At 42.0% G+C, this 22776-nt stretch overlaps 1 protein-coding gene and 2 long non-coding RNA genes across 3 annotated transcripts in view; 2 read left to right on the top strand and 1 right to left on the bottom strand.

Moving 5' to 3' along the window:
* SMYD2 (SET and MYND domain containing 2) overlaps positions 1-327 on the bottom strand; it is a 51472-nt gene extending 51145 nt beyond the window's left edge. The window contains exon 1 of the mRNA XM_040446459.1: positions 59-327. Coding sequence (XP_040302393.1) covers positions 59-231 — 173 coding nt within the window. The 5' untranslated portion in view covers positions 232-327. The remainder of the gene's footprint in view (positions 1-58) is intronic.
* On the top strand, positions 1-13402 carry LOC121011784 (uncharacterized). The gene is made up of 4 exons (XR_005781761.1): positions 1-108; positions 4066-4117; positions 9922-10033; positions 13354-13402. It is a non-coding gene; the product is annotated as an uncharacterized LOC121011784 (long non-coding RNA).
* A 124-nt stretch (positions 13403-13526) lies between these two features.
* On the top strand, positions 13527-19917 carry LOC121011787 (uncharacterized). Its single transcript, XR_005781764.1, has 2 exons — positions 13527-13577; positions 18610-19917. It is a non-coding gene; the product is annotated as an uncharacterized LOC121011787 (long non-coding RNA).
* Positions 19918-22776: the final 2859 nt, after the last annotated feature.

Here is a 22776-nt window from a genome sequence, read left to right as displayed (position 1 = left end):
CCGAGCCGCCGCCGCGGCGCCCCCGCCGCCCGCTCGGCCGCCCGCGCCGCCGCCCTACCTGGCGAAGCAGTACTCGCAGTGGTTGCCCCGCTCGTTGACCGTGAGCACGTAAGCGTAGGCCGGGCAGGAGAAGAGCAAGTCCCCCACGTGGAAGGGCCGCAGGGCCCGCAGCCCCCGGCCCTTGCCGGGGCTGCAGAAGCGCTCCAGGCCGCCGTCGCCCGCGGCCCTCATGCCGGCTGCGGGGCGGGGCTGGCGGGGCCGGCGCGGGGGGCACCCGGAGCGGCGGCTCCCCGCGAGCTGTTATTGGAGAAGCGTCACCCAGAGCCGCGGGGCGGGGAGGGAAGCCGCCGGAGACGCGGCGGCGGCGGCGGCCACCGCTCCCCGGAAGGGACGCCGGCCCCGCCCGGCCCTCGCGCGTCCCCGGTGGGGGAGGAGGGGGACCGGACCGGCGGCCCCGCCCCGCTCGCCGGACCCTCGGCGGCCGCCCGGCACGCGCTCGGGACGCTTCCGGTGTGGCGGCGACCCGCGCCGCAGCCCGGGCGGCTCCTGGAAGCGGGGCGCGAGGCGTGTGCGTCTCCGCGGGCAGAGCTGACGCCGTCCCCTCTCCCGTGGGCGGTTGGGGTCGCCGCGGGCGGCGAGGTCCCAAGGCCTTCTCGGACAGTCAGCCTGGCCCACACGGTGACCAGCCCTTGGCATAAAGAAGGGGACAAAGGTGTTTTCTCAACCTTACGTAGTCTGTCCTTGTCAGAGACCCTGTAAGGAGTGGTCCGGGAACACCGAAGAGAAACCACCGAGGAAGAGTGTGACTTGCTGAGGGCTAAAGGGTGCTCGGCCAAGGTTAAAGGCTTTTAAACCTCGTGAGGCTCTGAACCTTCCAGGGAGTCTCTTGAGTGTTCAGTGTGAACGTTTGCCCCTCTAGTGGAAGTTAATTACAGGAACAGGAGAGGAAACGCGCGGGTCAGCAGGGCTCACTGAGTCTCTGCATTCAAGACTTTCTCTTTGCAGAGAAAGCAGGAGATAACCTTGCCTTCAAGGAACTTAGACTCTTTTGGGGTCCAAAAGCCATGCTGTGGCCAGAACACTAGGCTAGAATTTGCAGCGGTTTTAATCGCTTCGACCACTCACTGTCATCTTAGAAAAGTCGGTTTGGTTACGAATCCCAGAGAGGATTTGAAACATGCAAAGCTCATTGAACAGTACTTGGCACATAAGTCCTATACACGTGCATGCTATTGGTATTACTCCTATGACAAAGGAGGATATAGTCTGTGTTCCACAAAGAGTTAAGGAAGGACTGAAATTGACAAGGAAGGACTGAAATTGACGTGCATGCGGTAAAAATTCTTGAAAGTGTGAAGGGAGAATTTAGCAGAAAACACTAATACTAAAAACTCAAGTTTGATCTCAAATTATGTTACATGTGTGAGTTCAGGATTAGTTTAGCAAAGGGAAAGATAAATACGATTTGGAATATGCCATAAGATCAAGAGAATTTTTAACCCCTCAATAAAATTCCTAAAAAAAGGAATAAGCCTCTAGTCCTCCTGTAAAGAAAAATACATTATGGACACTATTTCATTTATGCCTTTGAAGAAGCATTCACTGAGTAGCCACCAGGATAGAAAGATGGACAAAATGTAGGGCTGAGTCTTCACACTTGACACATTCACAACCCAATGACAATTACTGTTAGTATAACGGGCCAATTGTGCTAAGTGCCTCAAACACATTATCACATTTTTTCCGTAACTGCAACAGCCCAATGAGTTAGGCATTAAGTCCCCCCTTTCCACAAGTAGGAAACTAAGAATCATTTCCAAGGCCACACAGTAAGTGGCAGAATTTGGTTTCAAACTCAAGTAAGTCCGAATGTGAGACCCATGCTCTTAACCCAAATGTCCCTCTGCATACAAATATAGCTCACCAAGGAGTCTTGTTATGGCGGCTTGTGCGCAGTATCCTGTGAGAACACAAGCAGTGAGTGACAAGCTCAGCCTGAGAAATGGGGGTTGACTCAGGGCCTGGGCCACATGCAAGGAACGCTTGAGCCTAAAAGGATGAATGAAACTTTACTAGCAAAGGAGCAGAGACGTTTTCTGGGCAGAGAGAAATGCACACAAGGACAGAGGGACTTGAAAGAACAATGTGTGTTGGGGCCCTGGGAGTGGTTCTGGGTGGAACACAAGTTCCCAAGGAGAAGCCAGGAGGGGAAACAGGAACAGGGGAAGGATGTCTTCTCGAGAGGAGTTTTGTTGACGTGCTGTGGAAAACGCAGAAAAATGTTTAAGCAGAGGGGTGCCAAGATCAGTCCAGCGTTTAGACTGAGTTTTACTGGCACCTTGCAGATACGCTTTGAGAGGAGAGGACTAAACATAGGTCCACCATTTAAGGGAGCATTGATAGTATTTTAAACAGTTTTATTTTTTTAAGTTTATTTATTCTGAAGGAGAGAACATGTGCAGCAGGGGCAGAGAGAGAGGGAGAGGGAGAATCCCAGGCAAGCTGTGCACTGTCAGCACAGAGCCGGACGAGGGGCTCGAACTCACAAACCATGAGATCATAACCAAGTGGAAACCAAGAGTCAGACACTTAACCAAATGAGCCCCCAGGCACCCGGCATTTACAGTATTTTAATTTTTTTTTAACGTTTATTTTTTTTTTTTGAGATAGAGACAAAGCATGAACGGGGGAGGGTCAGAGAGAGGGAGACACAGAATCTGAAACAGGCTCCAGGATCTGAGCTGTCAGCCCAGAGCCCGACGCGGGGCTCGAACTCACAGACCGCGAGATCGTGACCTGGCTGAAGTCGGACGCTTAACCGACTGCGCCACCCAGGCGCCCCTACAGTATTTTAAATGAAAGGCAATGAAAGCCAGAATCAAGGCATAGTATTAAGGAGAGGGGCAAAGGTGCAGAGGGTAATTCTAGTTTCTTGCTTAGTATGTGGCATTTTGGCAGGCAGATGACAGTGCGTTGGCTTTCTGTCTCTAGCCTGATCAGTCTTACAGGCTCAAGGCAGGAACCATAAATATCCTAGAATTTGGGGCCTGGAAGAGGCATTTTCTTACAAATGATGAAGATGAGGCCCTGTGAAGACAAATAGTCTGCCTAATAACCCAGTGGCAGAGTGGGCATGAGATTTCACAACATAATCATTCGGCAGTTAAATATTTATTACATGCTTACTCTGTAAGTATGGAGTACTTAGGGATAAGTTTTTGGGCTCTCCAGGTTTTTTAACATTATGATGCTCACTGGGTTCCAGCAATAGAGAAGGGCTGGTGACGTAATGATAACAGAAACTGACTTGTTCTCTGCCCTCACAGAGCTTTGTACCGTCTGGTGGAAGGAGAAGGCAGCAATCAGTTAATCACACAAACAAATACAGTCGGTGGTCTTAAGTGCTACACCAGCGCTTGGGGGATTTGACCCAATCTGGTAAAGCTTTTCAGAGAGAGTAATGCTTGAGCTACAATCCAAAGGATGAATAGAACTTAAGAGGAGGAAGAAGGATACGCATTCTAAGCAGAGGGAACAGTGTGTGCAAAGTTCCAATTGATAGGAGGAAGTATGATCCCTAGGAAAGACAGAGTGGAACAGAGCTAGAAGGAGTGTTGTTGGAGATGATTTTAGGAGGCAAATTGGTCTCGTTGGCCAGGCTACAGGAGTCTACTCTGACCAGTAAAAGCTCTGACGGTTTCCAGACCACTCTGTTAAAGGAGCTTTATGCCAGTCACAGTACTTAAATCAATTCTGACAATTATGTTTTATTACAGATGGGTGTTACGTGTACGTACATGAGAGAATTTTTTCCAAACCTTAGGAGTTTCTGATTACATGCCTTCTTAGGCAAATCTTGGATAAGTTTTTGGGCCCTCCAGTTTTTTTCAACATTCTGATCCTGTGGGGCTCCCGCCAACACAAAGATGAAAAAGGCTGGCATAAAAGTAAATAAACAATGACAATACAGTAAACAATTTATTGTTTTAAAGATTAATTGTACAAAGTAACCTACTTTTTGCTTCTTTTATTGCAAGTGACTTTTTTTTTCTTTCATGGGGAAAGATTTCCAATGACTGAGAAAAACAATACCCTGGCTACTGAGCTGTCTTTCCAGGTGAGCAGTGGCTGGAACAGACTTATTCTTGTGGGTGAAGGTGACTGTGATTTAGGAACGCTGGAAAAGAAACCACCTCACTTCAGAAAAATGCTTGTGCTGAACTCAAGTGACTCAAGATGGGGAAATGGTCAGTTAAGCAATGGTCATGAATTTAGGAGCTTAAATTACCAGGAAAACTGTGTTTAAATAAACGGCCAGGCAATGGCAACAAACCAGGCAGGCAGCCTGATGACCGCACTCTTAGTGCAGCTCATACTTGTCAGTCTGGCACTCTGCGTGCTCAGATTCCGTGAAAGTCGCCTTCCAGCTGCCAGGGCCCCTTCACCTTTTACCCTCCCCTCCGCCCCTTAGCTCAGAAGGAACAGGGTTTGAATGGAGTTTTTGGTTCCTTCGCCTCACTGTAGCTCGGAGGAAATGATCCAATGACAAAGGCCCTGTTTGCTTAATTTCCCTAACCTAGAAGCTGATCCAATTCGTGAGTAAAATATCTTTCCAACCACAGATTAGCACATGAAAGAAATAGCTCTGGCCTAGGGAAATAAAGCGTTCGCAAAGAAGGAATACCAAGGAACATGGACAGTGGGCCTTCACCCTGTACCGCCGTACCTATACGTGTATTTCACTTACTGATTGCATGCTATGTGCTTGCACTGTGATGGAGCCTTGTCATACAAAGGCAACAACACTGACATCCGCATAATTATTGTAGGAGCCGAGTCATGGCATCCAAAGATAATTCTATCCTGATCCCTAGAGCCTGTGTTACCTTATATAGGATAAAAGCATCTCGTGGAATATACTAAATTGTTAAATGGAGGATCTTGAGATGACAAGATTAGGCTGGATTATCTAGGTGAGCCCTCCATGCCATCGTTAAGTGTCCTTCCAAGAGAGAGGCAGAGGAGATTTGACACAGACGGGAGGAAGCAGCAATGTTAGCGGGCAGGCAGGGACGGTAGTGATGTGGCCACGGTCTCAGGAATGCAGACAGCCACCAGAAGCTAGAAGATGCAAAGAACGGCTTTTTCCCTCTGAGCCTCCAGAAGGAGTGTGGTCCTGCTCACACCTGGCTTTCAGCCCAGTGATGCTGGTTTTCAGGACTCTAGCCTCCGGAACCATGACCCAATACATTTCTGTGGTTTTAAGCCATCTAGTTCATGGTAATTTGGTGCAGCTGCCATAGAAAATTCATGCAAGTTATAATACAATAAAAGGGGGGTTTTATTTAAGTAATGTCTGTACCCCACATGGGGCTTAAACTCATGACCCCAAGATCAAGAGTTGCTTGTTCTTCCAAGTGAGTCAGCTGGGCCCCCCTCAATAAAAGTTTTAATAGAGTGAGGAACAAAGTACAGTAGAAAGGCTTTACAAAACACCTGACATTGTAGTTCCTTCTAGAAGGAAGACTAAAGGTTGACCGAAGGAAGGCCCCCAAAATAGGTTCAAGAACCGGAAGGTGTAAATTCACTGGGATGAGAGAGACTTGACCATCTGGGCAAATATTTTTCTTTTCTTTCCTAAAACTCTTATTTTTTTAAGTAATCTCTACACCCAATGTCAGGCTCAAACTCCCAACCCTGAGACCAAGAGTCACAGGCTCTACCGACTGAGCCAGCCAAAGTGCCCCAAGTGTTTTTCTTTTATTTAACATGAGATCATGACCTGAGCTGAAATCAAGAGTCACACTTAACTGACGGAGCCACCCAAGCCCCCGCCCCCCCCCCCCCCCCCCCCCCCCAGGTACACTTTTAAAATCTATTCCCATTTAATCCTCCTAATGACATTTCACAGAGGAGAATACTGAATCACTATAGTTAAATAACTTGTCCAAGTGAACAGTGGGGTTAGGACTCAAAGCCAGGCTACGTTGTGATGAGTCCATGGCGTGGACCAGTCCAGTACACTACCCTTTTGGCCCAACTTACGGCCCCAGGTAAGAGGTATCGAATGAAGCTGGGCCAGCAAAGTAAGCCCCATGATGTAGGGTTCCCTAAGGCCGTGAGCATAGGAATTCGATGCATTATATGGGTACTAGAAAGCCAGAGAGAAACATGGCTGGCACGATCTAATTGTTGCTTTAGAAAGGTCATCTTTATGACTGAATGTAGGATGAGTTCTAGGGGGCTGAGGGCAGAGAGAGAGAGAAGTAAGGAGTCTGATGCAGTAGATAGTCCAGAGGAGAGATGTTGCTGGCATGAACAAGGACAGTGACCGTGGTGACGAAGAAGAGGGATATGGATTTGAAGAACTTTTAATTTAGTTACCAGGACTTCATGATTAGGGTGTAAAGGCAACGGAGAAGGGGGAGTATAAGCCATGGAAAAATAGGTCCCATGATGGCCAACATCACCTCAATCCAGGCCGTCAAGTGCCTTTCCTCCCCTCTTCTGCCTTGCGTGTGTCCCACAAACAAGATTTTGTTACTTCTTCACTGTGTTTCTTGTTCAGTGTCCCTTCATTTCTATTTTTCTCCTAAGTTTATTTATTTATTTTGAGGGACGGAGAGGGACAGAGAGAGGGGAAGAGAGAATCCCAAGCAGGCTCCATGCTGCCAGTGCAGAGCATGATGTGGGGCTCAAACTCACAAACTGCGAGATCGTGACCTGAGCTGAAACCAAGAGTCTGATGCTCAACCAACTGAGCCACCCAGGTGCCTCCCATCATTTTTATTTTTATGCCACTCAGTTCATACGGCTTCATGCCTGGATTGCTGCAATGACAGTAATATTTTGAGATAGCCAGAGATCAGCCAGCCAGCTGTGAGATATTTGCTTCCATACCCTCACCGTTCCTCCCATTCGGCCAATAGTCCTGACTCAGAGAAGAGATGATATTGCAGAATACAAGGGAGAGGGCTCTTGGGATTCAGGAGCTGAGGGTCTCAGGAGACTTAAGCTCCAATCATAGCGATTCGCAGATTCATGACAATATAGAGCAAGGAGTCACTCTGCCCAGAGAAGATTCTCCCGGACAAGGGTAGGGAGGAGAACTGGAAGGAAAGCAAGAGGAAAGTTGGGGAGCTCTTCTGAGAAAAGAACATGCACCTTAGTTTCCTTCCAGGCTAAATGCTGGAGGAGTAGGGTAACATAACAAAAAACCCCTTAGCGTTCAGGGGACTCAGCACAGAGATAACCTATGTGCTAGTCTCCCGTAGACCCAAGATTGCCCTGTGTACCAGAAATGGGTGTGTGGGAGAAAGACTCTCCGAGGTCTCCCAATGGGAAGCTGGAGAGTGGGTTCCCATATCCCTAAGAGGGGACCTCACGTAGACCAGTGAGCCATCCAAGGGAACCACTGTGGATGAGACCAAGGGACTACCCAGCAGAGACCTGTGCAGATCAGATGTTCCACCCCTGGCCAAACACTCCATGCATTAGCACCATGGTGCCACCCAAACAAGGCAACCCCAGGATACAGAGTAGGGTCTCCCCCTCTTCTGTGTGCCTGACTTACTGTTGTCAAATGTCTTGTCTTAAAATAATTGCTTTCATAATGAGACTTTCTGTCGAAGAACTCCCAGCTGCTGTTTATTGTACATCTCAACAAAGTCAAGCTCTTCTTTCTGGCTTTAAAAAACCAACCTCTGGCACGCCTGGGTGGCTCAGTGGTTCGGCCTCCCACTTCAGCTCAGATCATGATCTCACAGTCTGTGAGTTCAAGCCCCACGTCGGGCTCTGTGCTGACAGCCTGGAGCCTGCTTCAGGTTCTGTCTCTCCCTCTCTCTCTCTCTGCCACTCCCCTGCTCGCATTCTGTCTCTCAAAAATAAAAACATTAAAAAAAATTACATAAATAAAGAATCCAGACATTCAAAAGCACCCATGTTGCAACAATGCTCGCAAGTGACAGTGCTGTGTTATCTCGCTGGCAGGCAAAGGTGTAGACCCAGAAATAAACCTCTGCTTCCAGGCTGAAGTGCAGCAAGACCATTCCTAACGCATCGTTTACAGTCCCAACACCAGCATCTCCGCTACACTGCAGCATTTCTGCTAGAGGCAGAGTTATCCCAGAAGAAGAAACTATTAATATCCGTGGGAGGAGTAACCAAGTCAGAGAAAAGTACATAAATATTTCAGAGTGAGATTGATCAATTCTTAAACTACCAGCCATATTTTCTTGTACTTGGGGGGAGAGGAAGGAAGGAAGGGAGGGAGGGAGGAAGAGCTTAAGCTGGCTTTGTCCTCATGATTCAGAAATATAATAGTTCTAACTAGATACTAAAAATTGAATAAAGAGACAACAAAGGTCCAGGGAAAGGCCCCCTTACTGACGGATTTGGTTCTCATCTAGACTTGTAAGCTCTGTTCTTTACCTCTGGAACACCACATTTTTCCCCCATTAAAAAAAAAAAAAAGGACTAAATGTAAAAAAGTTTAGCTTGTATATTTCTATTTTTATTGAGAACTGTTAACTTTCTTATTTAGGGGGAGGCAGTGTCATCTAGTTGACGGAACGAGGCGGGGTGGGTATAGAATTTTACCGTTGTTACCAATTGGCTGGTGACCTTTAGCAACTCACCCACTGACTTTATGTGAGGGCAGAGGAGTTTCACAAAAAGAAGAGATAAGGTGTGATATTTAAAGCTTTAGTCTACCTCTTTTATAGCTTTAATTTTTACAAAGAATTTGAATATATCAGTATAGCTTATTTCTTTTTTAAGGCGGAAGAAAAATACAAGGGGAAAAAAAGTCCGTAGTATGAACTGAAGAACAATCCATGCAAAAGCTGAAAATTGTCAGCTGTTATCATCTTAACTTTGAGTTATCCCAACACTTAAAAAAAATCTTTGGTTTGGTTTTCTTTTCCTAGTAAGGATTACTAGTGACATTAACCGTTTATTATTTGGGAGGTCTTGAAAATTTAAGGTAAATACAATCTATTTTCTTTAGCTGGAAAACAAATTGCTCGATACCAAACGAATTTACACAACAGTATCATTAAAGACAGAGACTTTAAAGAGACAAATAATATATTGAACTATTTCAGAAAGTACACCAGGACAAACACATATTTTATCTGAATATACTATAATGGCTACTTTTTAAGAAATTTTAAACATTCTGCCATTTATTTCACTGACATATTTTTGATAGTGGCTGATGAAATTTTCATTTTTTGCATGTGTTGCTTCCTGGGTTTCCTTCATCACAAGCTATAGCTTTGTCTTTTCTTTTTTTAAATTTTATTTTTCTATTTTTTTAAATTTACATCCAAATTAGTTAGCATACAGTGCAACAATGATTTCAGGAGTAGATGCCTTAGTGCCCCTTACCCATTTAGCCCATCCCCCTCCCACAACCCCTCCAGTAACCTTCTCTTCTCCATATTTAAGAGTCTCTTGTGTTTTGTCCCCCTCCCTGTTTTTATATTATTTTTGTTTCCCTTCCCTTACGTTCATCTGTTTTGTCTCTTAAAGTCCTCATATGAATGAAGTCATATGATTTTTGTCTTTCTCTGACTAATTTCGCTTAACATAATACCCTCCAGTTCCATCCATGTAGTAGCAAATGGCAGGATTTCATTCTTTTTGATTGCCGAGTAATACTCCATTGTGTGTGTGTGTGTGTGTGTGTGTGTGTGTGTGTGTGTGTGTGTATGCCACATCCATTCATCCATCGATGGACATTTGGGCTCTTTCCATCCTTTGGCTATTGTTGATAGTGCTGCTATAAACATGGGGGTGCATGTGTCCCTTCAAAACAGCACACCTGTATCCCGTGGATAAATGCTTAGTAGTGCAATTGCTGGGTCGTAGGGTAGTTCTATTTTCAATTTTTTGAGGAACCTCCATACTGTTTTCCAGAGTGGCCGCACCAGCTTGCATACCCACCAACAACGCAAAAGAGATCCTCTTTCTCCGGATCCTCGCCAACAGCTGTAGTTGCCTGAGTTGTTCATGTTTGCCATTCTGACAGGTGTAAGCTGTCAGATTATGATTTTGATTTGTATTTCCCTGATGATGAGTGATGAGCATTTTTTCATGTGTCAGTTGGCCATCTGGATGCCTTCTTTGGAGAAGTGTCTTTTCATGTCTTTTGCCCATTTCTTCACTGGATTATTTATTTTTTGGGTGTTGAGTTTGATAAGTTCTTTATCAGTTTTGGATACTAACCCTTTATCTGATAGGTCATTTGCAAATATCTTCTCCCATTCCATCAGATGCCTTTTAGTTTTGCTTATTGTTTCCTTCACTGTTTCCTTCACAGAAGCTTTTTATTTTGATGAGGTCCCAGTAATTCATTTTTGCTTTTGTTTCCCTTGCCTCCGGAGATGTGTTGAGTAAGCAGTTGCTGTGGCCAAGATCAAAGAGGTTTTTGCCTGCTTTCTCCTTGAGATTTTGATGGCTTCCTGTCTTACATTGAGGTCTTTCATCCATTGAGTTTATTTTTGTGTGTGGTGTAAGAAAATGGTCCAGGTACATTCTTCTGCATGTCGATGTCCAGTTTTCCCAGCACCGCTTGCTGAAGAGACTGTCTTTATTCCATTGGATATTCTTTCCTGCTTTGTCGAAGATTAGTTGGCCATACGTTTGTGAGTCCATTTCTGGGTTCTGCATTCTGTTCCATTGATCTGAGTGTCTGTTCTTGTGCCAGTACCATACTGTCTGGATGATTACAGCTTTGTAGTATAGCTTGAAGTCTGGGATTGTAATGCCTCCTGCTTTGGTTTTCTTTTTCAAGATCACTTTGGCTATTCGGGGTCTTTTCTGGTTCCATACAAATTTTAGGATTATTTGTTCTAGCTCTGTGAAGAATGCTGGTGTTACTTGGATAGGGATTGCATTGAATACGTAGATTGCTTTGGGTAGTATTGACATTTTAACAATATTTGTTCTTCCAATCCAGGAGCATGGAATCTTTTTCCATTTCTCGGTGTCTTCTTTGATTTCTTTCATAAGCTTTCTATAGTTTTCAGTGTATAGATTTTTCACCTCTGTGGTTAGATTTATTCCTAGGTATTTTATGGTTTTTTGTGCAACTGTAAATGGGATCGATTCCTTGATTTCTCTTTCTGTCACTTCATTGTTGGTGTATAGGAATGCAACCGATTTCTGTGCATTGATTTTATAGCCTGCGACTTTGCTGAATTCATGAATCAATTCTAGCAGTTTGTTTGGTGGAATCTTTTGGGTTTTCCATATAGAGTATCATGTCATCTGCGAAGAGTGAAAGTTTGACCTCCTCCTGGGCGATTTGGATGCCTTTTATTTCTTTGTGTTGTCTGATTGCAGAGGCTAAGACTTCCAATACTATGTTGAATAACAGTGGCAAGAGTGCACATCCCTGTCTTGTTCCTGACCTTAGGGGGAAAGCTCTCAGTTTTTCCCCATTGAGGATGATATTAGCGTTGGGTCGTTCATATATGGCTCTTATGATCTCGAGGTGCGCTCCTTCTATCCCTACTTTCTTGAGGGTTTTTATCAAGAAAGGATGCTGTATATTGTCAAATGCTTTCTCTGCATCTATTGAGAGGATCATATGGTTCTTGTCCTTTCTTTTATTGATGTGATGAATCACGTTAATTGTTATGCGGATATTGAACCAGCCCTGCATCCCAGGTATAAATCCTGCTTGGTCGTGGTGAATAATTTTTTAATGTATTGTTGGATCCGTTTGGCTAATATCTTGTTGAGGATTTTTGCACCCATGTTCATTAGGGAAATTGGTCTATGGTTCTCCTTTTTAGTGGGGTCTCTGTCTGGTTTTGGAATCAAGGTAATGCTGACTTCATAGAAAGAGTTTGGAAGTTTTCCTTCCATTTCAATTTTTTGGAACAGTTTCAAGACAATAGGTGTTAATTCTTCCTTAAATGCTTGGTAGAATTCCCCTGGAAAGCCATCTGGCCCTGCATTCTTGTTTTTTGGCAGATTTTTGATTACTAATTCGATTTCCTTACTGGTTATGGGTCTGTTCAAATTTTCTATTTCTTCCTGTTTCAGTTTTGGTAGTGTATATGTGTCTCGGAATTTGTCCATTTCTTCCAGATTACCCATTTTATTGGCATATAATTGCTCATAATATTCTCTTATTATTGTTTTTATTTCTGTTGTGCTGGTTGTGATCTCTTCTCTTTCATTCTTGATTTTATTTATTTGGGTCCTTTACTTTTTCTTTTTGATCAAACTGGCTAGTGGTCTATCAATTTTGTTAATTCTTTCAGAGAACCAGCCTCTGGTTTTATTGATCTGTTTTGTTTTGTTTTGTTTTGTTTTGTTTTGTTTCGATAGCATTAATTTCTGCTCTAATGTTTATTATTTCCTGTCTTCTGCTGGTTTGGGGTTTTATTTGCTGTTCTTTTTCCAGCTCTTTAGGGCATAAGGTCAGGTTGTGTATCTGAGATCTTTCTTCCTTCTTTAGGAAGGCCTGGATTGCTATATACGTTACTCTTATGGCCACATTTGCTGCATCCCAGAGGGTTTGGGTTGTGGTGTTATCATTTTCATTGGTTTCCATATACTTTTTAATTTCCTCTTTAACTTCTTGTTAGCCCATTCATTCTTTATTAGGATGTTCTTCAGTCTCCAAGTATTTGTTACCTTTCCAAATTTTTCCCTGTGGTTGATTTCGAGTTTCATAGCATTGTGGTCTGAAAATATGCACGGTATGATCTCAATCTTTTTGTACTTACTTAGGGCTGATTTGTATCCCAGTATATGGTCTATTCTGGAGAATGTTCCATGTGCACTGGAGAAGAATGTATATTCTGCTGCTTTAGGGTGAAATGGTCTGAATATATCTCTTAAGTCCATCTGGTCCAGTGTGTCATTCAGAGCCATTGTTTCCTTGTTGATTTTTTGAGTAGATGATCTGTCATTGCTGTGAGTGGGGTGTTGAAGTCTCCTATTATTATGCTATTACTATCGATGAGTTTCTTTATGTTTGTGATTAATTGATTTATATATTTGGGTGCTGCCACATTTGGTGCATGAATGTTTACAATTGTTAGGTCTTCTTGGTGGATAGACCCCTTGATTATGATATAATGCCCTTCTGCATCTCTTGATACAGTCTTTATTTTAAAGTCTAGATTGTCTGATATAAGTATGGCTACTCCGGCTTTCTTTTGTTGCCCATTAGCATGATAGATGGTTTTCCATCCCCTTATTTTCAATCTGAAGGTGTCTTTAGGTCTAAAGTGGGTCTCTTGTAAACAGCATATAGATGGATCTTGTTTTCTTATCCATTCTGTTACACTGTGTCTTTTTTTTTTTTATGTTTATTTATTTTTGAGACAGAGACAGAGCATGAGCACGGGAGGGGCAGAGAGAGAGGCAGACACAGAATCCGAAGCAGGATCCAGACTCTGAGCCGTCAGCACAGAGCCCGACGTGGGGCTCGAACACACGAACTGTGAGATCATGACCTGAGCTGAAGTCGGATGCTTAACCGACGGAGCCACCCAGGTGCCCCTATTACCCTGTGTCTTTTGATTGGAGCATTGATTCCATTGATATTTAGAGTGAGTACTGAAAGATATGAATTTATTGTCATTATGATGCTTGTAGAGTTGGAGTTTCCGGTGGTATTCTCTGGTCCTTTCTAATCTTTGTTGCTTATGGTATTTATATATATACCATTATTTATATATATGCTTATGGCATATATATATATATATATGTGTGTATATATATATATATATGTATATGTATATATTTTTTTTTCATCTTTTCTCCCCTCAGAGAGTCCCCCTTAAAATTCCTTGCAGGGCTGGTTTAGTGATCACAAACTCCTTTAATTTTTGTTTGTCTGGGAAACTTTTTATCTCTCCTTCTATTTTGAAGGATAGCCTTGCTGGACAAAGAATTCTTGGCTGCATATTTTTCTGATTCAGCACATTGAATATATCCTGCCACTCCTTTCTGGCCTGCCAAGTTTCTGTGGATAGGTCTGCTCCAAACCTGATCTGTCTTCCCTTGTAGGTTAGGGACTTTTTTTCCCTTGCTGCTTTCATGATTCTCTCCTTGCCTGAGTATTTTCTGAATTTGACTGTGATATGCCTTGTTGATGGTCCGTTTTTGTGGAATCTAATGGGGGTCCTCTGTGCTTCCTGGATTTTGATGTCTGTGTATTTCCCCAGGTTAGGAAAGTTTTCTGCGATAATTTGCTCACATAGCCCTTCTACCCCTTTTTTCTCTCTCTTCATCTTCTGGGACCCCTATGATTCTGATGTTGTTCCTTTTTAATGAGTCACTGATTTCTCTAATTCTTAAATCGTGCTCTTTTGCCGTAATCCTCCTCTTTTTTTCTGCTTCATTATTCTCTATAAGTTTGTCCTCTATATCGCAGATTCTCTCTTCTGCCTCATCCATCCTTGCTGCCGCTGCATCCATCTGTGATTGCAGCTCAGTTATAGCGTTTTTAATTTTATTCTATTTTTTACTTCTTTTATCTCTGCAGAAAGGGATTCTAATCTATTTTCGACTCCGGCTAGTATTCTTATTATCGTGATTCTAAATTCTGGTTCAGACATCTTGCTTGTATCTGTGTTGGGTAAATCCCTGGCTGTCATTTCTTAGTGCTCTTTCTTTTGGGGTTAATTCCTTCACTTTGTCATTTTGAAGGGAGAAAAGAAATTAAAGAGATAGAAAAATTAAAATTAAAAAATTAAAATTAAAGAAATATCAAATTAAAAATTAAACACACACACACACACACACACACACACACACACACAAATCAAATAGATGCTAGATCCTAGGTGTGTTTTCGTCTGAGTGTCGAAAGTGGTTTGACAGATTAGAGAAAAAAAAGGGGGCGGGGGAAAAAAGGAAATCGTTTGAGAATTTGAAAAAATGAGTACACTGAAGTAGACTAAAATGAGATGATGGAGGTAAAATAGAATTTGAAAAAATATACATAAAAGTAAACAATATAGTAGAAAAAATTAAGGAAAATATTTTTTTTTAATTTTTTTTTCAACGTTTATTTATTTTTGGGACAGAGAGAGACAGAGCATGAACAGGGGAGGGGCAGAGAGAGAGCGGGAGACACAGAATCGGAAACAGGCTCCAGGCTCTGAGCCATCAGCCCAGAGCCCGACGCGGGGCTCGAACTCACGGACCGCGAGATCGTGACCTGGCTGAAGTCAGACGAAAATATTTTTAATAAAAATTAAAAATACGAATTTCTTCTTTTTCTGTATTCAAGAAAAAAGAAAGAAAAAAGAGAAAAAGGATAAAAAAAGAAATCATTTGAAAATTTGACAAAGTGAATACACTGTAGTAGACTAAAATAAAATGATGGAAGTAAAATAGAATTTGAAAAAAGTTACATAAAAGCAAAAAATATAGTAAAAAATTAAATAAAAATATTTTTAATAGAAATTGAAAGTAAAAATGAAGTTTTTCTCTTTCTGCATTCAAGAAAAAGAAAAGAAACGAAAAAGAGAAAAAAGAAAAAGAAAAAAAGGAAATTGTTTGAAAATTTGAAAAGATGAATACACTGAAGTAGACTAAAATAAAATGATGGAAGTAAAATGGAATTTGAAAAAATTTACACAAAAGTGAAAACTAGAGTAATAAAACTTAAAGAAAATTATTTTTAATAAAAATTGAAAATAAAAATGAATTTTTTTTCTCTTTCTGTATTTGAGAAAAAGAAAAGTGTAAAAGAGAAAAAGAAAAAAAGGAAAATTGAATAGATGAACCTGCTAATAGATTGAAGTAGGCGTGAAATTACTTCGTTTTCCCCTAGAAGTCAGTCTATGTAGCACTTTATAGTCCATAAACTAAGCCGACGGTGAGACTTGTGTTCTTGAAGAGGGAAGTTAGCCAAGTTGGGCGGGGCTCAGTGTAACAGCTCCGCTCTCCACTAGATGGCGCTGCTAGCTTACTGGGGTGGATTGTTGCGGTGCTCATAGGTGCATATGCGCATGTGCGGAAGCAGTGAAAGTGGCGCCACCCAGCTACCCAGTCTGTTCTCCCGGATCAGCAATCATGCATCCATCCTCTGTCTTCAGCTTTCCTCCACTCCCAGCTCTTTCACTCTCCGTGACCAGGCCCCAGGCAGCACCTCTCTCCCGAGTTCCGTCTCAGATGTGGCTGTGTCCCCCAGCCCCTTACTTCTGAAGGACTGCGGCTTTGACCCGTTCCGCCCCTCTGCAGGAGGGTCTCATGGAGCAATGGCCGAATGAGCAATGACCGAATGTCGGCTGCACCCAGGAATGCTTGCTGGACCCTGCTGCTGCCGGTGCTCCGAGACTGTGGCCAGGTGCCAGCCCGCCCCAGAAAAAGTTCACGAGATAGTGTAGCAGCAGTTTTCAGGGATTCTGGAAAATCACAACACACAGCTGGCACCAGGCTTGACCCTTAAGGACCTTGCCCCAGCACCCGCGAATGTGGCTGCCTCTGGGGTCTGCTGGGACCAGGTGGCCTCAACAGTCTCTACCAAATGTCCTTCCATCAGTGGAACCGCTTTTCCCTGTGTGGCCCGAGAACCTCCCGGACCCCACTCTGCTCCTGGGGATTCGCCCTTCCCACCAGAGCACCGCCAGGTATGGAGCTGCGGAGTTGCAGCCTTTGCGCTCCCCTTGTTAACAGTCTTAATGGAATTGAAACCCTCTCCTTTCTCCTTTCTCCCTTTTTAGTTTAGTCCCTGTGGCCATTTCCAATTTTCCACTTTCTCTCCGGTTGCTTTTGGGGAAGGGTGCTCTTCCCGTATTCTCCACCCCCCCAGTCTCCGTCCTCTCTCCGCCCACAAAAGCGGTTCCCTATCCTCAGCGGCTTCTCGGTCCCCAAATTCACCTCTCTGCACCGCGGACCTGCTGAATTCTGTGGTTCAGGTTGTGCAGTTTGTTGTGTTAATCCTCCAATCAGTTTTCTAGGTGTGTAGGATGGTTTAGTGTTGGTCTGGCAGTATTTCATGGATGTGAGACACACAAAAAACTTAAATGCTGTTCCGCCATCTTGGCTCCTCCTGTCTTTTCTCACCTTTAGGATTTTGTAGATGAAAATCAGAGAAATTGAAAACTGGAAAAAAAAAGAATAGATGAAGTGGAGTAAATCGAAGTGATTAAAAGTAGTTCTTGGGGTCAAAGGACAAACAAACAAAAGGGCTTGTGCATCTTTTTGTTGTTCATTCACTGATTTAACACTGTAAACCACCCTCTGGGGCACTACAGAGGAGCCAAAGTAGATGAGACCCACATCTCGAACTCCAGGAATTTAGTGTTGCAAAGAAGAAACATGACATACATTTAGGAAGCTAGAACTCTCCAGGAGAATGGAAGCTTCATAAGGGCAAGGTATTTTGTCTCTTTGGCTCCTTATTGTAGCCTCAGGGAGTGTCTTGCACAAAGCAGGTACTTGAGAAATAGTGGTCGGATGAATGGATAAAACACAGTAGAGTGTTGAGCCATTTAAGAACTGTAAAAAAAAAAAGTGAAATTGGTAAGGGGAGGAGCAGGTAACTTCCAGCATCTTTGAAATTATGGACGTAACTTGTAGGTAAGTATGTTGACAGCCCATGAACAGAATCTCCTGTGTGCGCTGCTGTTGTTTTTCAAATCCATCACCTGCTCCGTCAACCTCTTCAAGTAAGACCACGAACACAGCAAGCAATGAACATGTTACTTAAACATGCTGGGCCTCAGCGAAGTGACGAAGTTAGATTACATGAGGGTTTGTGGGGGCAAATATGCAAGATCCTTTTAAATGTCAGAATGGTTAAATGTGTACACTATCCCATCAAACCTCTGATTTGATAGATATTCTACCGCCCAGAGTAGAAGACCCAAAGAGAAAATACTAAGGTGGTAAGAGTAGAGGTGCTTTGCCAATACGATGAAAATTGTGAAGATAAGACATGAACGACTGAATTTTAGGAAACAGTGGAAGGGAGAGAGGATCAAAGTCTTTTGGGTTTTACTGTCTTATTATTTAAATTAACTTCAACCAAAAGAATTGCCTTTTCCCAACCTAAACAACGTTGAGCCTAACTCATGTTCCTAAATCCTCTGAATGTTTCTCAATATCCTTCTGAATAGTTGACTAAAAATACCAGTTTGTTTTGGGGTGTTTTTGCAGGGACCTCTTTGCTAGGTGACTGTGACTTTTACAAAGGGGTGCTGGTGCCTGCCAAAGTTTGGCCAGTCTGCAGCAAAATAAGAGGAATCCAAACAATGCAAGATCTACATTTGTAAAGCCACACTGACTCATTTGAAAGGACTTTAAAGAAAAACAAAAACTTGAGATTAGAACCTTTATGGTTAGAATATTTTTTTCTTCTTAAATGATGGAGGCCAAAGATGGCATTCCTTTTAATGTTCTGGAGAAAATAAAAATTGTCATCCTCTGTGGATCCCACCACCTTTTAAATAAGTTGTACTATTTTCTGAAATTTAAAGGCACAGATGTTAAGAATGGCATTAGAGTGTCATTGCAGAGACTAGTTGGTTTTATTCCTTAATGCAGATTGTAGAGTCTTCAAATAACCTTATTATGCTAAGTATTCAGAATCATGACACCTTGGTTTCCTTTATTTCTTGGTCTTAGACACTGATGCCTCTCAGCGTCATTTAATGCACCAGACTACTATGGAACAAGAAACAGAAGGCTGCATGCAATTGAAACTATCATTTCTTTAAAGGCATCTAAAAAATTCATTTCTGGTCTTACCACAATTCATTATTTTTGGAAAAGAGACAAGGCATCTTTGATGACAGTGTTAATAACATTACTGTTTTAAGCAAACATTTACCGATGTAGTTTTATGGAATCCCATAAATGACTTATTTATGTTACATAGAGTACTAAGGAAACAACTATGGAAAAACATTATAAGATCACTGATTTTATTGCTCTCTAAGCAATGTATATTAACTTTATGAAACTTCGAAAACACATATAAACCCAGAGATTACTAGTGTAAAGTTTTTATTGTAGTCATTCAACACCTTTCTTTAGCAACATAGAAATCTTTTACAATAAAAATTGGATTATATTGTACATGCTGTTTTATAACCTGCATTTTTCATCCTAAAAATATGTTGTAAATCTATTTCCGTAGCATTAAATGTTTTTCTACATCATTTTAATGACTTCATACTGTGATATTTTATAATGTACTATCATCTAATTAACAAGTTCCTTGTTAGGTACTGTTTTTTTTTTGTTGTTGTTGTTGTTTTTCCCATTGTTGAAATGAACATCTTTGCTAAATTAAATCTTGTTTTACATTCTTGAGTAATTCATTGGGCTAGATTCTAAAAGTAGACTCGTCGGGTTAAGTGTACACAAATTTATAAAACTTTTCATATATAGTGTGGAACTGACATAAAAATGTGTTTATTTATTTGCTTAATTTATTACAATATTTACAGTCCATGAGGAAGATAGAAAAATAATCTAATTCATTGCATAACACTCCTTGGACTTCATTTAATTTCAAAAAAACTCATTACAGCTAAAATGAGACTTCTTAGACTAAGTTGTCAAACTTTGACTAAAGGGATCCTGCAGATCATTTGGCTTAAAAGCTTTATGCTAGAGCTGAGGGAACTGAGCTGAAGTTATAACGTGTCCTGTTCACAGTTCAGCCTAACAAGTAATGGAGCCAACTCAATCCTGGATCCAGATGCTCTTTTTTCCTCCAAAGACCCTCGAGAGAAGAGCAAGTCATTCTTCTTTAGATAGTCAGCACAGAATTGACGTGTCTCTGAGCTTTCTGGAATTGCTCTGCGGTCTTTCGTTGTACCATAATTTCTTTCACTATCACCTAGTTGATGGACATGAGGATTGCCTGGAGTTATTAACTAGTTTAAACAATGTGGCAATAAACAATCTTTTAAATAGCTGTTTAAATATGTCTAACAAATATAAATTGCTTTTCTTTTGGGAAATGTTACATGTTGTATTATTTCCTGGAGATTCACGATGCAAATTTACGGACTAAACAAATATTTATTGAACACCTACCAGCTGTGCTACATGCTGGGAGTAACATTAAAGGCTCTGAAAATTCTTACAGTAACAAAATCTTTCAAATTTTTAAAATTAAAAATTTCCCAACCTTTTTTTTTTTTTAAATCATAGCACCCTTCTCCACCCACCCCCCCTTTAAAAAACTGAACATCTTGGGGCGACTGGGTGGGTCAGTCTGTTAGGTGTCGGACTTCGGCTCGGGTCATGATCTCACGGTTCCTGGGTTTGGGCCCCGCGTCAGGCTCTGTGCTGACAGCTCGGAGCCTGGAGCCTGCTTTGGATTCTGTGTGTCTCTCTTTCCCTGCCCCTCCCCCACTCATGCTCTCTCAAAAATAAATAAACATTAAAAAAAATTTTAAAAAAACTGAACATCTGCTAGTATTGTACTAGTCGTTTCTGGAGCAGAATTTGGAAAATGCTATCTGGTATCAGTCTTGTTGAAAACTACTAATTACCTAGTTGTTACTTTTGTAGGGACTCCAAAAAATCTTGGGAATTATTTAGAGGAAACATGTTTTAGGCATTTCAGAAGACTATATCTTTGATCTATATTGCCAGATTAACTTCCAGGATGGGAAGTATTTGGATATGAATATTTTAGTGCGACAGTTTTACTTTGTTTTATTTATTTTAAAAAATTTTAAGTTTATTTATTTTGACCGAGAGAGAGAGAGCGGGGGAGGGGCAGAGAGAGAGGGAGACAGAGAGAATCCCAGGCAGGCTTTGCACTGTCAGCACAGAGCATGATGCGGGGCTCAAATTCACAAACCATGAGATCATGACTTGAGCCAAAGTCAGATTCTTAACCAACAGAGCCCCGGGTGCCCCTACTTTATTTTATTTTTAAATTAGTGTTCATATAATTAGGACAAAAGGAAGACTCGAACATGAAAGGAGAATGTGGGATATAAAATAGTTTTGGCTCAGCAATGGGTTTATTCGGGGAGAAGGGTGAATTCGCATGGAGAAGAAACAGACTGAGGAGGAGTGAGACAGAGATGAAATTATTAACAGGAATTAAAACTGGAGGTTTCAAAGATTCTATAGCAACATGGGAAAGAATTAAAAAATATTTGGTAGAAAAAGAAGGATACAAAATCCTATTCACAATATGTAAAAACCAATTAGGAAAAAAAAAACAGGGGTGGGGTGAGAATCCAACAAAATAATAGTGTTTGGGTTGGGGTGCTTTTTTCCTCCTCATCTCTAATTGTCGTTTTCATTTTTATTTTTAAAATATATGACAAAATTGAAAAGGAAAAAAATACTAAAGGATCAGACAAAATTAGAAGAGAGGCTTATGGAGGAGGAGGAAGGTAGTGGTTGAGTCGAACAAAGGCAACAAATAGATTAAAAGTGAATAAGGGTAGAAGAGAGAACATTCAATTTGTCCTGGAGGAGATCATTAATGACTCAAGTGCTGTGAAGTGGACAAAAGCCAGTGTGTAGTGGGGTCAGATGAGAGAACCAGACAAGAATAATTTTTTTTTAGGACCTAAGATCATAATAATTCACGTAGAGGTTCCCCCCAGCCACTGTTACTTTAGTTCAGGTTTTATCATGTTGGGATTTTGCCTATATCGGTTTTTTTCCAGGAGCTGATAAATGAAAACCTTAAAAAAAAGAAATCCTATGAGTAAGTTTCTTTGCCCTTATATTTGAACTGAATAATAAAGAAATGGTAAATTCTCTTTCAGAGCTGTGCTAGAAATGCTACCATATAGAAGTCTTAATAATATCCTCTGTGCATGCCATTTAAAAACAGAAGAACTTGGTCGCCCAAGGTCATTTCAGATGCCTTTTTTCCTAAGTGATTTGTGTATATTTTATCCATAAAAGACAAATTATTATGAAAGGATATGAAATATAGGTTTAAGGAACTCAAAGAACAAAGTGCATTCTTTGCTCTTTGAATTTCTTAAAATTAAGTTCTTAAGACTCCTGCTGCTTACCTTCAAACAAGCAACCTTGCAACTACTCCATGAAACCCGGTGAAAGGACGAACCAAAGAGTTTTCACTTATAAAAAAATATAGCACATGGGAGAGAGGACGTTCAAGTCTTCCAGTATCCATACTTATTAACTAAATTGAATGCCTGTGGTGGGTCTCATGGGAGCACACAGTGGCAGCCTCTTTATATTACAACTCAGCCAGAAGCATTTATTCCCTTGTAATTAAGGCCAAGGGTGCAACCAGTGATGCGAATGGAAGCAATTATGTGGATTATTCCGCTCCCTCAACATTTCTCAAGAGTTTGTATGTTTGTGGCTTTATGTGAGTCTGAAGTCCCTGTATAGCCCCCGGGTTATCCTTGGTTCTGCAGGCCCAACCTCAGGAAATAACCACAGCTAATATTTACGTAGCACTTATATGCTAGATGCTGTTCTAGGTGCTTTTGATACAATAGCTTCATCCATTCTTTCAAAACTCTCGGGTGGGGGGCAGCTAAATGTGAAGTCCTAGTTCTCCAGAAGCAGATACTGAGATGAGGTTCCAACGCAAGGAAGTCATCCCTGAGTTGGTCGTAGGAAAGACCAGTAAGGGGTGATGGAAGGAGGGCAGGAAAAGGGAGTTGAGCCAAGCAAGGGCACATCTCAGGCCAAGGCCCTCCCAGGGTAGCTTCAGTTGGTTCTGAAGGGAAACCCTATAGGCTAGGAAGGGAAGCTTGGCTTCCCTCCTGCTGCCCAGTCATTGGGTAACAGCCACATGGGTGGCAAGGAATGTGTGTGTGTGTGTGT

The sequence above is a fragment of the Herpailurus yagouaroundi genome, unplaced genomic scaffold (assembly GCF_014898765.1).
Source record: "Herpailurus yagouaroundi ecotype Mexico unplaced genomic scaffold, PumYag 195, whole genome shotgun sequence".
NCBI classification, from domain to species: Eukaryota; Metazoa; Chordata; class Mammalia; order Carnivora; family Felidae; genus Herpailurus; species Herpailurus yagouaroundi.
This window is presented reverse-complemented; position numbering and strand designations above follow the sequence as displayed.